The 14,229-nt window shown below is 36.9% G+C and overlaps 1 protein-coding gene across 4 annotated transcripts in view; it reads right to left on the bottom strand.

Moving 5' to 3' along the window:
* grb14 (growth factor receptor-bound protein 14) overlaps positions 1 to 14,229 on the bottom strand; it is a 53,735-nt gene that overhangs the window by 3,168 nt on the left and 36,338 nt on the right. For all 4 annotated transcript variants that reach the window (XM_041807683.1, XM_041807682.1, XM_041807685.1 and 1 more), the window contains 7 exons: positions 8,513 to 8,634; positions 8,359 to 8,433; positions 8,100 to 8,237; positions 4,942 to 5,052; positions 4,738 to 4,833; positions 4,330 to 4,392; positions 235 to 351 (listed from right to left, as the gene is read on the bottom strand). In XM_041807683.1, coding sequence (XP_041663617.1) covers positions 235 to 351; positions 4,330 to 4,392; positions 4,738 to 4,833; positions 4,942 to 5,052; positions 8,100 to 8,237; positions 8,359 to 8,433; positions 8,513 to 8,634 — 722 coding nt within the window. The remainder of the gene's footprint in view (positions 1 to 234; positions 352 to 4,329; positions 4,393 to 4,737; positions 4,834 to 4,941; positions 5,053 to 8,099; positions 8,238 to 8,358; positions 8,434 to 8,512; positions 8,635 to 14,229) is intronic.

The following is a 14,229-nucleotide window of genomic DNA, read 5'->3' as shown; positions in this document are numbered from 1 at the left end:
TTGTGTGAAGCAGCTGTGTACATAAATTCACTCTCTGTTGTTAAATAAATGAATTTCTCATTACTCCATAAGATGCTCTTTAATGAGGCTCTTAAAATAATTATTTTTCCTTTACACTTCTTAGCACTATTTATTCAGTGATTGCAAAATGCCTATCAAAATGTCAGCACTTCTTGCTGAGATCCAGTTGTTAATTTTCCCAGGCAGCATTGAGAAGAGATGTCCCTGACTCACCCTCCATGACAGTCCCTCCTCCACAGCCACAGACAGCACCTCAGATGGGTTCTCTATCACTCGGCTCTTCTGGCCGGAGAAATCCATGGCCACCAGGGAATTCTCTGAGATGCTCCTCTGAAATCACAAACAATCAAATTTGATTTTGTCTTTAAAAGATTTAGCTATGTTTTTTCCAAAACATACCTCAAAAAAGTTACATTTGTGGTTTGATTTCCTTCTTTTCACACTGCAGTAAGGAAGAAGACTGACATTGCTGTCTTGCAGTATTGTATTGCCATCTAGTGTCTGAGTTACATGACTCCATTTTCATCCTTCTAGATGATTCCAGACAGAAAACTCCATTGAAAAAGGATTAGAGGGACTTTGAAAAGAATGACACATGGGCACATTTTAGTCCTCTAAGCTGCCATAAAGTGAGAGGCTCACTGCACAGTCAAGAAAATTCCTCTTATCAGGATTACCAAGAAGCTTTTAAATGACCGCGTATGTTCATCGGCCACATACTTAGCTCACAATTTAACGAGTGGTAAAAACAAAGTGAGCAGTGTTTATACGAGGCTTTCCCAGTTACCTCACCCACTGTGACCCTACTGCATGTCTATCACTGCTTCTAAATCTGCTCCTCTACATTGAAATGTAGCTTTGAATGACTTCACAGATATCGATTTTCTCAAGGTAACATGTTTAGCTAAACCTGTGAGATTGCAGATTCATGTTCTCCCTCATCCCTGCAGCTAATCCTCCTGGTGAAGCTGTTTGTCACATATGACCCTCCGACAGCAGAGAAGAGGTGATGAGTTGTTAAATCTGAGAGCAGCTGATCACCGTGTATTTTTAGAAAGCAGAGGGTTCATGAACATGTCCAAAAGCCAGAAATAGATCGTGTTCACTGCAGTGAAAATACTCCCAGCAGGGTCTGAGGCTATTCTGGGACACCGAACCCACATTAACACACCTAAGGTGCCCCATTTGTCCTATGTAATTTTATCACCACACTGCTATGTGTGAACCAGTGTGAGCTTCAACATATTTTTAACACATGAAAATGTATTTTTAATGCTGCTCTAATTGATTTTCTTTTGGTCACCATGTGGCAGTGCAGTGATCTAGAAATACATATTGATATCATCCTGCCTTATAAAGTTGGGATGGCACACAAGTAAGCAACATCAACCCACACATCCAACACAGATGGTGCAATGGAGGTTTTTAAGGACACTAGATTAATAGAAGTCCAGGTTTCACTCATTATCCAGCTTTGATTCCTGACAAACTGTTAAAAACACCGTCATATTCTCCAGCTAGTTCCCAACATCACTAGTCCTGTGTATTTTAAACTTTTCTGTTAGCATGTTATTTAGTGAGTCACAATTACCTTACCTTTTTACTGTAATTATAATTTTATAGTAAAAAGTGTATTACTAAGTAATTTCTCAAAAAAAAAAGGTAATTATTACAAAAACAAGGTGTGATTACCAAGCATTAGGTGTAATTACCATATAATACGGTGGTAATTACAGTGTAATAAGGTGGTTATTACTAAGAATAAGGTGTAATAACTGAGTAATAAGGTGGTTATTACCGAGAATAAGGCGTAATTACTGTGGAATAAGGTGGTTATTACCAAGAAAAAGGTGTAATTACTGAGTAATAAGGTGGTCATTAAAAAGAATAAGGTGTAATTACTGAGTAATAAGGTGGTCATTACAAAGAATAAGGTGGTTATTAACAAGAAAAAGGTGTAATTACTGAGGAATAAGGTGGTTATTACTGAGAATAAGGTGTAATTACTGTGGAATAAGGTGGTCATTAAAAAGAATTAGGTGTAATTACTGAGTAATAAGGTGGTCATTACAAAGAATAAGGTGTTATTACCAAGAAAAAGGTGTAATTACTGAGTAATAAGGTGGTTATTACTAAGAATAAGGTGTAATTACTGAGTAATAAGGTGGTTATTACCGAGAATAAGGCATAATTACTGTGGAATAAGGTGGTTATTACCAAGAAAAAGGTGTAATTACTGAGTAATAAGGTGGTCATTACAAAGAATAAGGTGTAATTTACTGAGTAATAAGGTGGTCATTACAAAGAATAAGGTGGTTATTAACAAGAAAAAGGTGTAATTACTGAGGAATAAGGTGGTTATTACTGAGAATAAGGTGTAATTACTGTGGAATAAGGTGGTTATTACCAAGAATAAGGTATAATTAGCATGGAATAAGGTGGTTATTACCAAGAAAAAGGTAGTTTTTTTTTAATCAAGATTAAGGTGTAATTACTGTGCAACTGAGTTGGCATTTAACAAAGCCAATATGGTATATTAAGGGAGTATGTACCTTGTAATAATATTTTTTATTATCAAGTAATTCTTGTCATATTTCAGCCGATCTGTGGTACCCAGGTGGAATTTACCCTAGCTCTTACCCCTAACCCCCAAACACGACCCTATCCCTTACTCTAAAAAATGCTTCAGGGAAATTATTCAGGATGGACTCACTTTCAGGAAGTGGGCCAGAATACAATTTTTTTTTTTTTTCCAAAATAATCAAACAACATAGAAAATGATCATCTTATTTCTAAGAAATTACATTGTGTAATACCACCTATATTACAAGGGTTAGGGAAAGGGATAGGATTAGAGGGTCAAGGTTAGGGCAGAATCCCACCTAACTACAAGAGAATTGCAAAAAATATTGAGGGTTAGGGTAAGAGGTAAAGTTAGGGCAAAATATCACTGTATTTCCAGAGAATTGCCCCAATATTATGAGGTTAGAGAAAGGGATTAGGTTAGAGGGTTAGGGGAAGGGGAAGGGGAAAATACCACCTTATTACTGTAGAACTATCAAAACATTATGAGGGTCAGGGATAGGGTAAGATACTACCTTATAACCAGAGAACAGCCACAATAGTCTGAGGGTTAAGTAAGGGATTGGGTTAGAGGGTTAAGGTTAGCATTAGGGTAAAATACTATCTAATTACCAGAGAACTGCCACAATACTTGGGGGGGGGGGGGGATGAGGTTAGGGTGAAATACTGCCTATTTACCAGAGAATTTACACAATATTTTTAGGGTTAGGGTTAGAGGGGTTAGGTTGAGGTAAAGTGTAAAATACCACCAGAGAGCTGCCACAATATTACGAGGAATTACTTGCCAATTGACACATTATTACTAGGTAACTATGCCCTTTATATTACCAAGCTATTACTTGGTAAAATGCTAACTTAATAACCCTTCATTCTTGAGAAAATACTAGATGATCACCACCCATCACCATAAAGTACAACAGTTGAGAACCACCACCTAAACTCAATGGATAAGGGACATGTCTGAGAAGGGGAGGAGATGTTGATGGTTTTGATTTGATTAACTCATGATTTAAAAAAAAAAGGTTAAACTTAAGGGCAAAGGCAGTGGTTTATGTTTAAAGGCTGGGATTGAGACTTTTGAATGTGTATTTATTTTATTTCTCGTCTCTTTCTGCTACAGAGGCTGCCAAAAAGAGGATTTAGTACGTGTTTAAATTCTGTGCAGTTTTTCAGAAAACCCTCAGACTTTGGGAGATTATTTGCAGACAGTTCTTAGCTTTAGAGGGTGTTTTTGATTTTGTTTTGTTCTTTTTAGGCAGCCTTATGTCTTAACGAACCAAGGGTCAATTAATCACCTCTAGTTTGTAATCAGGCGCACTTTAATCTCTCTTGTCAATGTTAAAATATCACTATACAGCAGACTACCCTGCAGATCCGCTAAATAATGAGGGTCAAACACCATGCTTTAAAGAGGTATTTGTTGCCTTTTTTGCAAGCATGAGGGTTGGTATCAGCATTGGTGCATCCATAGTACATACTTTTTAGTAAAGAAATAATCAAATCTCTTTTTTTTGTGACTAATGTGCAGCATATGTCTGACACCTAGTCCACAGCAGAGGTAATATACATTTAAAATAACAATGTAAAACCCCTGATGGGCTTGGTAGCTTTCATGCATCATAAATAGTCACCAGTATCAATTTCAGTTTGTTTTATTAGCAGCTTAAAGCTTCTAAAAGGAGCTTTTATTCCCACACAGGAATGAGAAAAAGACTCCCAGCTTACCATGGGTGAAGCTTTTTGTTTCTGGTGTGGCTGAATGAAGTTTTGGTACAGCTGCATCCCATACTGAAACACAGAAAAAGACATTTTTAAGCTCTATGTCTTCATTTCTCATTACTTTCACTTCACTGTGGTGTATAGATGAAGAGAGGCAGATACAAATAGACCACAGGCTGTGGTGCTTTACTGTAAATTATTTATAGCCCTGCAGGAGAGTGACTAATGCTCTAAACTGTATCCAGCAGATATCCAGACAATGAACACATGCTGCTTCTATAAAGAGTGGGAGTGCTAATCCAGCAACACTCAATAGTTTCCCTTGACCTCCCACCAAAGCTAAATCTGATTCGAGCACTGACTCAGCATTCCTCCTCTTAGACATCACCCGCAGTTAGTGATCAGCGAGCCAACCTTTAACAAGCGCATGGCTGTGATCCAGCAGGTCCTGGTCTGTTCATCATCTGCACAAAGCAGCTTCAAGTCCCGGGCTGAGCTACACTTTGTGGACTGTAGAAAGAAGTCACAGGGAGACAAAGGCAGATCAACACGCTGGGAATCAATACTTTTCTTCTGCTTCTTTTGTTCACTTTTGGCATTGAAAGAAAGTGAGGGTACCTTGACACAGAAGCCATAATCTGTCGGTGCACCATGAAGTTTTTTGGCTGACAGCACAGTATAGACATCACTGTCACTAAAGTCTGCGATGAACTGGAGATGCCTCGGCTCCTGTACAACAGAGAGAGGTCATAAGACAACAAAAGCGCACTACAGATTTGAACTTCCATGAAGCATTCAATCAAAGTTTTGGCAACCACGCATCACTGTGAATCTGCTGTGAGTGAGGGATGAAGATGTATGACTGTGCTTGTTTGTATGTGTGCCAGTGTTTAAGTCTTTTTTAAGTCTTTGATTTTGTGTCAGCTCACTTCCTTCATGGATGAAAAACAAGAAGTACACGCAAGTTACGACTTCACATAACCATACTGGGAGCAGAGAACCCTCCAATAACGAGAGTCCTTTTCCCCTCATGCACTAATGCTGTCCAACATAAACTGTTAAGTCAATAAGTTTCTACAACTGCTCAAAAACCCTGAGGGGCTGAGGGGCACTAATGGTCTGATGTTATATTGTGCCCCATTTTCTGAGGCTGTAGCCTGGGTTATAATCCAGTCTGTGGCTTCTTAACAATTGATTCCCCAGTTTCTCAAAAATAAATCACAAGTTGAGAGTGAAACTGAATAAATACAGTGCAATACAATACAGTGATACAATATAAGATAATATGAGACGAACAATAAAATGCAAAATGATACGATGTAACGATATGATGCAAAATGCTACAATATAAGGATATGAAACAATATAAGATATATGATACAATATGATAGGATTCAACAATATGGTGCAAATGATACAATATAAGGATATGATACAGTATGATAAGATTTAATGATAGGATGCAAAACAATATGAAATAACAATAAATGCAAAATGATACAATGTAACGATATGAAAAAATTTGATAAGATATATATGATACAATATAAGATTTAATAATATGATGCAAACGATACAATATAATGATATGTTACAATTTGATATGATGTAACGATATGATATAAAACGCTACAGTATAAGGATATGATACAAAACAATACGATACAACAATATGAAACAATTTAAGATATAACAATATGATACAGTATGGTAAGATTTAACAATATGAAACAATATGATAAGATATAAGGATATGATATGAAACAATACTATGTAATGATATGATACAATATGATAATATTTAACAATATGGTGCAAACAATACAATATAACAATATGTTTCAATTTGATACGACTTAACGATATAATATAAAATGCTACAGTATAAGTGTATGATGTGAAACGATACGATATAACGATATGAAGCAATATAAGATATAACAATATGATACAAAACAATACTATGTAATGATATGATACAGTATGATACAATAGAACAATATGATACATGATAAGGTATAACGATATGATGCAAAAGGATATGATGATATGATGCAAAATGATACAATACAATGCAATGCGATACAACAATACAATACAATACGGTTATGATATGATACCACTCAACCTGCGATACTGTATGATATGATCCATATGATATTTCATGACATGTATATTGCAGTATATGATACAGTTTGATATGATGTATAAGGATAAGATAAAACATTATATGATGCAAAACATTTGATGCATTCCTATCCAATAAGATATGAGATGATATGATATAAGGGTGGGAGAAAAAATCGATACAGCATAGTACCGCGATATTTTCTCTGGTGATATATCATATCATCTCATCCACCAAGTATCTAATTTTTCAAACTAATTGCTAATATGAAGTAAAGTCTATGATAATGGAAGTATAAAATCATTTGTTTGGACAATTGTGAGGCTGGCAGAGGTGACGGTCAAAGAGCAGGAGCAAGTTAGTGTAACAAACATGGCAGCACCAGGGGAAGGACATTAGGAATGCAAGCAAGGCATGAATGAGATTGGGGTTTGCAAGAAGTGCTACATGAAAATAAAATTATTAAAAATGTTTAAAACCGCTATAATATCGAATCATGACCAAAGTATTGTGATAATATCGTATCGTGGGGCCACTAGTGATTCCCACCACTAATGTGATATGATGCACAAGCCCCAGAATAATGATAATATCACAACACAATTATTCTGCAATAAACATTCCCTCAAAGCTGCCTTAGATATCACATTTACAAACAAGGAATGAACATCAGGGTCAGTTATCTTGACCTTTGACCCATGAGCTCCAAAGTCTTACCAGTTTATCCTTGAGTCAGAGTGGACAATGTGTTCGTAATATACTGCACTCAAAAGAATGCCTGTACATTTACATGTACCTTTTTGCACCAGTGCTATTATAACTATCAGACAAGTCAGAGCAATGATATACTCCAGTAATGATATTTATCTGAAGCCCTGATTGCAACAGTTACATAAGGTAAAAATCCTGTTAGATCATCACCCACCTCTGTCTCTGCTGAAGGAGATAGAGATATAATAAGGTATTTTGATAGGCTCTGTGTTAAGACAGTATCAGCTGCCAGAATGTGCTTAAGATAAATTTCCAGGAAAAAGGCACAAAGACTTCCATTGTTCAGCTGTTAAGAAATTCAACGTTCCCACTTCCTTGTTTAAAGTATTGCCACAGCCATTAGTGTCTGTGCTGAGTGACTCGCTGTGCGTCTGACTGAGACCGCGGATGAATGGTAAACCTGCGAGAGTAAAAACGGGCACCATACCAAAGCCTCCCTGCAGTCGACAACAAAAGGTCTACTGTTGTTGGAAATGAAAGCAGTTGAGAGGTGGTTGTGTTGGCATGGCTGGTGCTGAGGTATAAGCCTCACTTGTCAGCAGCGTTGAGAGTTGTGTTTCTACCTGGCTGCTGTGCCAGCTGACCTAAGGAAAAATCAAGCTCAACCTGTTCCACTGCCCTCTCACCGCAGGGGGGATGAGTATACAGAGGATGAACTAATGACCTCACAGTGTATAAACAGAGGACGAGCAGTCAAGAATTTAAATTCACAGTCAGTGCTATGTATCCTTTTGTCTTTCATATATACTGCGTTAATGTGCATTTACGATGGAAAAGGAGATGAACCATTAAGGTTAGAAAAGGCTTATATGCAAAAGCAAGTATTCCATGCATTTTATAAACTGGGTTCAGGTCAGTAGAAAAGAAATTTACTGACCTTTGAAGTTCCCTTATTAGAGAAGTAAAGCCCCGACCGCCGCAGGACAAAGTAGAACTTCTTCCATGACTTCCTGCTCTGCTCTTTGGCTTGGAGGTGTCCGTGTATCTCTGGACATGAGCTGGAGTTGAGAAAGGTCTGTGTAGGGGAAGAGAAATATTTGTCCACTGTAGATTCTTTATTTAGTGCAACACATTTTGAAAAGTTGAGAGCTTCTGGTGCAAAAAGAGAGAGCAGTGTTGCAGAAGTGGCCTGATACCTGTATTAGCTGAGAGTGATCCACTATCCCGTTGGCTTCACTGGATATAGAGACCATGTGTTCTGGAAAAAAGTCCTACCAACATGAAGAAGTTGAAGTTACAGTCTTTAGTTATGGTGATGTTGCAGAGAGTAGACTTAAATCAGAAGCTCACCAGGGGTTTCCTGAAGAATTCATATTTAGCAAAGTTCTTCCTGAAGTACAGCCGGCAGTCGGCATCCATTCCCCAGCCTGACAGCACCTCCATGACAGACTCATGGTCTTCAATGGTTCTCTCTAGAGACAATGAGGAGAATAACTTAATGATGGCTTTTCACTGTAAAAGAATAAAGACCAGGTAAAGTCACTGAATTTTGAATGCATCAGTTGATAGTCCCTGTAAAGGATTTTCTGACCCCAGTATTAAATGTTGATTTTCTTCAAAGCACAGAGTTTGATCATTAACTTTACACCAATGTGTAACCCGGTCAAACCGCTCAGCTTCAGCATTAATATTTTCCTAGAATGATTGCTGAAATCATGGGAAAAAAATCTGTTCTGGCAGTTGTGGAGTGATAAATACTGATGTACAAATGTGTGATTAACATGGCTGATAAAATAGTTTTAAAGATGTAAGATATCCTACTGTGTCAATGATTCAGTTACGTAACATCTTCCTGGATCTGGCCTTTATTTGTAATTTGCAATATATGCTAGTGCTCAGTACTGATACTGAATTAAAAAAACTCTGCATGTGCATTATCTCCACCTCTGTGCATACTGCTCTAATTCTTCAAATCTGCCTTTTTGTACATACCTTCTTTCTGTGCCTTTTTTCTTTGATGCTTTTTTATTATTATTATTCTTTCCATAGTACTTTTCATATTCCTGTGTTTCTTACTGCTATTTTAGGGATATAAGGAAATGTAAGGCAAAATTTTCCCATAGGGATAAATCTTGTATTTCTCTATCTGATTCTGAAATACAAAAGAACATTTTTCATCGTAAGCACTGTTAAGAGCTGTCAAGTACGGTGGCCTGGAAGTGATAAACAAAATTACAAAGTCAGTTGAACAAAGCTTGAAACAAACTTAAATTAATGAAAACATTTTTACATTTCATTAAACAAAATCACATTTTACAAAACAAAGTTACAACGAGAACATTTTAAAAATGACAAAGTCTGAAACACTTAAAAAAAAAAAAAACCTTGAAACAAATTTACAGAGTCAAATATAAAATTGTGTATAAAAGTGTTTCAGACTGTTTCAGAACTTTGTTCATTTGTTTCAAGTTTTATTAGTGTTTCAAACTTTGTAATTTTTTTAACTTAAGTTTATTTTTAGTTCTGTTTAAGTGTTACTGGCTGTAATTTAGTTTTGGACTTTTAAAAAAGCTGTTTCTATTTTTTAAAGGGTTTCAGACTTTGTCATTTTGTTTTGGACCATGTCGATTTGTTTTAATTTTCATTAAAATATTTCAGACTTTGTCATTTTTTATTGGATTTTTTTTTGGGTAAATTTGTTTTGTAAAATGTATTTTGTAAAAGTTTAACTTAAGCAAAGTTGTTTTTTGAAATGTAAAAAATATTTTTTGTTACTGTCAGTTTGTTTCAAGCTTTGAAATTTCAGTATCAATTAGGGCTAAGCAATTAATCACGAATTAGAAAAAAACGCAATATAGCCTGTTGCAATTTTCAGATCGCAGAAAAGTGCAATATCTTCTTAACCTGAAATGTGTGAAAATACCAGTTTTATATTTTTTTTGCAGAATTTTTTTGCTCTACACATTATGCATACATTTAAGTGCCTATTTTAGAGCACTTTACAAAAATCCTACTCTTCCTGTTCAAAAATGTATTATCCCCTCAGAATAGCAACTGATAAAAAAAATGCTATATGAGCCAAAATGCCAATTAGATCTCTTTGGCAAATCTTTGATCTTTCATCCCATATTGTGGTGGTAATAGTAAGGAATAATTTATTGCTTTTTTGAGCAATACATAATTTGAAGAATCTAAAAATATTACATATTCAGTCATAATATTGAGAAAAAAAAAATCGCAATTACATTATTTTCACAAATTGTTCAGCCCTAGTATCAATGTATTCATGTTTTTAAAATACACTTTCAGGCCACTGAAGTAAAAATCTCTCCTTAAAAAAAAAAAGAAAAAACACAACATTTTTACATAATCAAATACCAAAATAAGACTAGAAATGAGTGCTGTCAATAGATTAAAAATAATCAGAGTGACTACAGGCTTTGAGATTAAGATTAGATCAAATCTACAAATCAAATTTTAAAGCTACTCTGGATGGTAGTGATGACATCAAAGTGCAGTTAATCTGAATACATCTTTAATCCCAATATTTAATTATATCCCATATAATATAATTAATCACATTTTTTTAATCTGGGTAAAATTTGTCAAAAATACCCATCCCAGAATATTCAGAGTTAAAGGTCACACTCTGAAGCTCCTTCCCAAACTGTCAGATTCACTGTAGGAGCCACTGGTATCCACAACAAAAAACAAGATGTTTTTTCCCTGCTGAATTTGTTTTGTGAAACAGCGGCCTGTCAATGACTGTAGCTGGGTTGTTTTAGCTGGAAAGCATGAAGCCTTAGCTAGATCAGGTTCAAAGCTGATCACAACAGAGCAGAAAAGGAGTGTTTTACACCTGTTTTTATGAGGAAAGAAGCAAGGCATTTTCAAAATGTGAACTCAAAGTATTTTTATATTTAGCATTAATAATAATGGCATGGAAAAATGACTATGCAGTGAATATATTGGACTATTGAGGAGAACAACAACAAACATGGATCTTAATGGATGTAGCTGTTTTGGTTTTTGACAGTAAATTTGACTGGATTTAGATTGTGGTGAATCTTTCTGATGCAGCAGGGCAGGTCATGATAAAGGTGTAATATGATCAGGAGAACCTTGAATGGTGAGCTGTCTTATTTTTATTGTTTGCCTTTTTTGCAGCCTCACAAATGTATTAATTGTGGCTGCTGTGATGGTTTTATCCTGGAATGGTTTACATCAGTGGTAATCAACTGGTGGCCCAGGGGCCGAATCAGGCCCCCCATATCTTCCCATCTGACCCCCAGAATATTTTCAAATTCAAATGTCAGGTTTCATGTATCATTTCCTTTTTTTGTTTTATAATCCCTACAGCTGTTAAAGTAACTCAAAAACAACCGAGACTGAAACAATTCAATCAGGAATGACTTTGTTTCATCCATTTTCCAGGACTCCACCCATCAGTCATTAATAGAAATTGTAATGCATGTTAAACACGTTATTTATAAGTCCATCCTTACCTCATAAAAACTGCAGTTTTCTGTGGAAACTAGCTTTGGAGCACAATTACACATTAGCATCTAACCCAGTGATAGACAACATGAGAGCCATAGAAATACTCAACTAAAATATCTCAGTCGCCCCCTTGTGGCTGGCTGTGATATAGTGACTGATCTCACTGTTGGAGATCTAAAAAATTCATGCATTTGAAAGAAAATAGAAATATTAAAAAAAAATATGTTAACAAGAAAAATGTTTTTGGTTTATTTCAGAGTTCCCCCCAAACTGCCTGATTAGGAAAAGCTGGCCCTTGTACAAGGGTAGTTGATGACCCCGGGTTTACATGGTCAGAATCCAGAGAATCAGATCTTTCTAGTGGTGTAAAACGTGGTTTACTTATGAACAGTCATTTTCTAAATAATGGAATAGTTAGAAAAGGAAAATAAACCTGCGGTCCGCCTTTGGGCCCTTCGATTTTTAAGGGTCAACAGTTTTATTGCGGGGGATTTTTTAACCTAATTTGAGTAATTCTTTTATTTATTTGATGACTTATAAAAACACAGATGATTACATTAAAACATCCTGATTATTTCATATCTTTAACTAATCTCCATGTGCTCTTCTCTTCACTAACCATCATCACACCACCTACTGCCACACCCTCCATCAAACCAAGCAAACCTCACCCCAAGGACTAACACAAGCCTCACATGACTGACAGTACATACTATAAAGATGTCATAATAATATTTGCTTTAATATTTACACTCTACCCACACATCGTTTTTCTTTCTAGCAACTGTCACGCTTTCTCCTGGCGCCACAATGACTCTGCAGTTTTTAGAAGTTGTATAACTATTTCAAATAGAAATGCAATGTGTAACCCACATAAAATGGGGTCAACCAGGAGCAGTTTTTGCTGTTCAACTCTCCTCATTTACTTCCTCCTTGTTCCCATTCATCACCCATTGGATACCATACCTGCCTGTCAAAATCCCAGAGAACAGATTATATCAGCCTCACCCAATGGTGAGCAATATTTGATCAATTTGGTGAAAAAGAGAAAGGACACTAATACCTACTGGAAACGTCATGATTATTAACTGTTTTATATCCTGTTTTAAAACAGGATATAAAACAGGAAAAACATGTTGTGGTGTTTAGGGCATGGTATTTCAAAAGTTCCCAGTAGGCTTTAACATTGTTGAGGGTTCACTTTCTGCTGTGACAGAATCACCACAATAAACTGGTTTCCCGACCGTTTTCCACCAATCACAGCACAGCATTTGAGCATCAAACCCAGTGATGACAACATGCCAGTCCCAAGAATATACACTCCTGATCGAGAAGGTTCTGAGTAGAGATTTAAAATGCAAAAAGAAGAAATGGGAGTGAGACAAAAAGAACATGTGAGTAAGAAATTTATTGAAAACAACAATTAAACTAAAATATGCTGTTCATCAGCTGATCGAAGTTGAAGACCACAGCCAAAATCTGTGCAAAAATGTGGATTCAATGTCATTTTCTGTCATGTATTCACGCTGTCATGACCTCCTGATGGCAAAGGCAAAAAAGCTTTCTGTCTTTGATCGTGGTTGGATTCTTGAGCTGCATAAGCAAGGCCTCTCGCAACGCGCTATCACTGCTGAGGTTAGACGCAGTAAGACAGTCATTTTGAATTTCTTAAAAGGTCCTGAGGGTTATGGAACAAAAACGTCAAGTGGTAGACCTAAAAAATTTTACCAGCGCTGAGCCGGAGGATCCGATTGGTTGTCCGTCAAGACACAGGACGATCCTCGACCCAAATTAAGGCCGTTACTGGTGCCAGCTGCAGCCCAATAACCATCAGACGGCATCTGCAAGGGAAGGGATTAAAAAACAGAAAACAAAAGGCCTTGTCTCCTTTGACGCCACAAAATTGCCCGTTTGGACATTGCAAGGGTGCGCCAAACATGGGACACTGAAAGGTGGAAGAAAGTTTTATTCTCTGATGAGAAAAAATGTAACCTTGACGGTCCTGGTGGCTTCCAATGTTACTGGCATGAAAAAGAGATCCCACTTGTGATGTTTTCTATGTGGCACAGTGGAGGGGGCGCCATCATGATCTGGGTGCTTTTTCCTTCAGTGGAACAATGGAGCTTCAGGTTGTGCAGGGGCGTCAAACGACGGCTGGCTATGTAGTGATGTTGCAGCGGGCATCCCTCATGACTGAGGGTCCTCGTCTGTGTGGTAATGACTGGGTTTTTCAACAGGACAATGCTGCAGTTCACAGTGGCTGCCTGACAAAGGACTTCTTTCAGGAGAATAACGTCTCTCTTTTGGACGATCCTGCGTGTTCCCCTGATCTAAATCCAGTTGAGAACATTTGGGGATGAATGGCAAAGGCAGTTTACAAAAATGGACATCAGTTCCAGACAGTGGATGCCCTTCGTGAAGCCAGCTTCACCACTTGGAGCAACGTTCCCACTAGCAACCTGGAAGCACTCGCATTAAGCATGCCGGAACTAATTTTTGAAGTGATCAACAAGAACGGTGGAGCTACTCACTACTGAGTCCTTTTTTGAAACTTTCATTTCTGTTTT

This window comes from Cheilinus undulatus, linkage group 15 (assembly GCF_018320785.1).
Source record: "Cheilinus undulatus linkage group 15, ASM1832078v1, whole genome shotgun sequence".
Classification (NCBI taxonomy): domain Eukaryota; kingdom Metazoa; phylum Chordata; class Actinopteri; order Labriformes; family Labridae; genus Cheilinus; species Cheilinus undulatus.
This window is presented reverse-complemented; position numbering and strand designations above follow the sequence as displayed.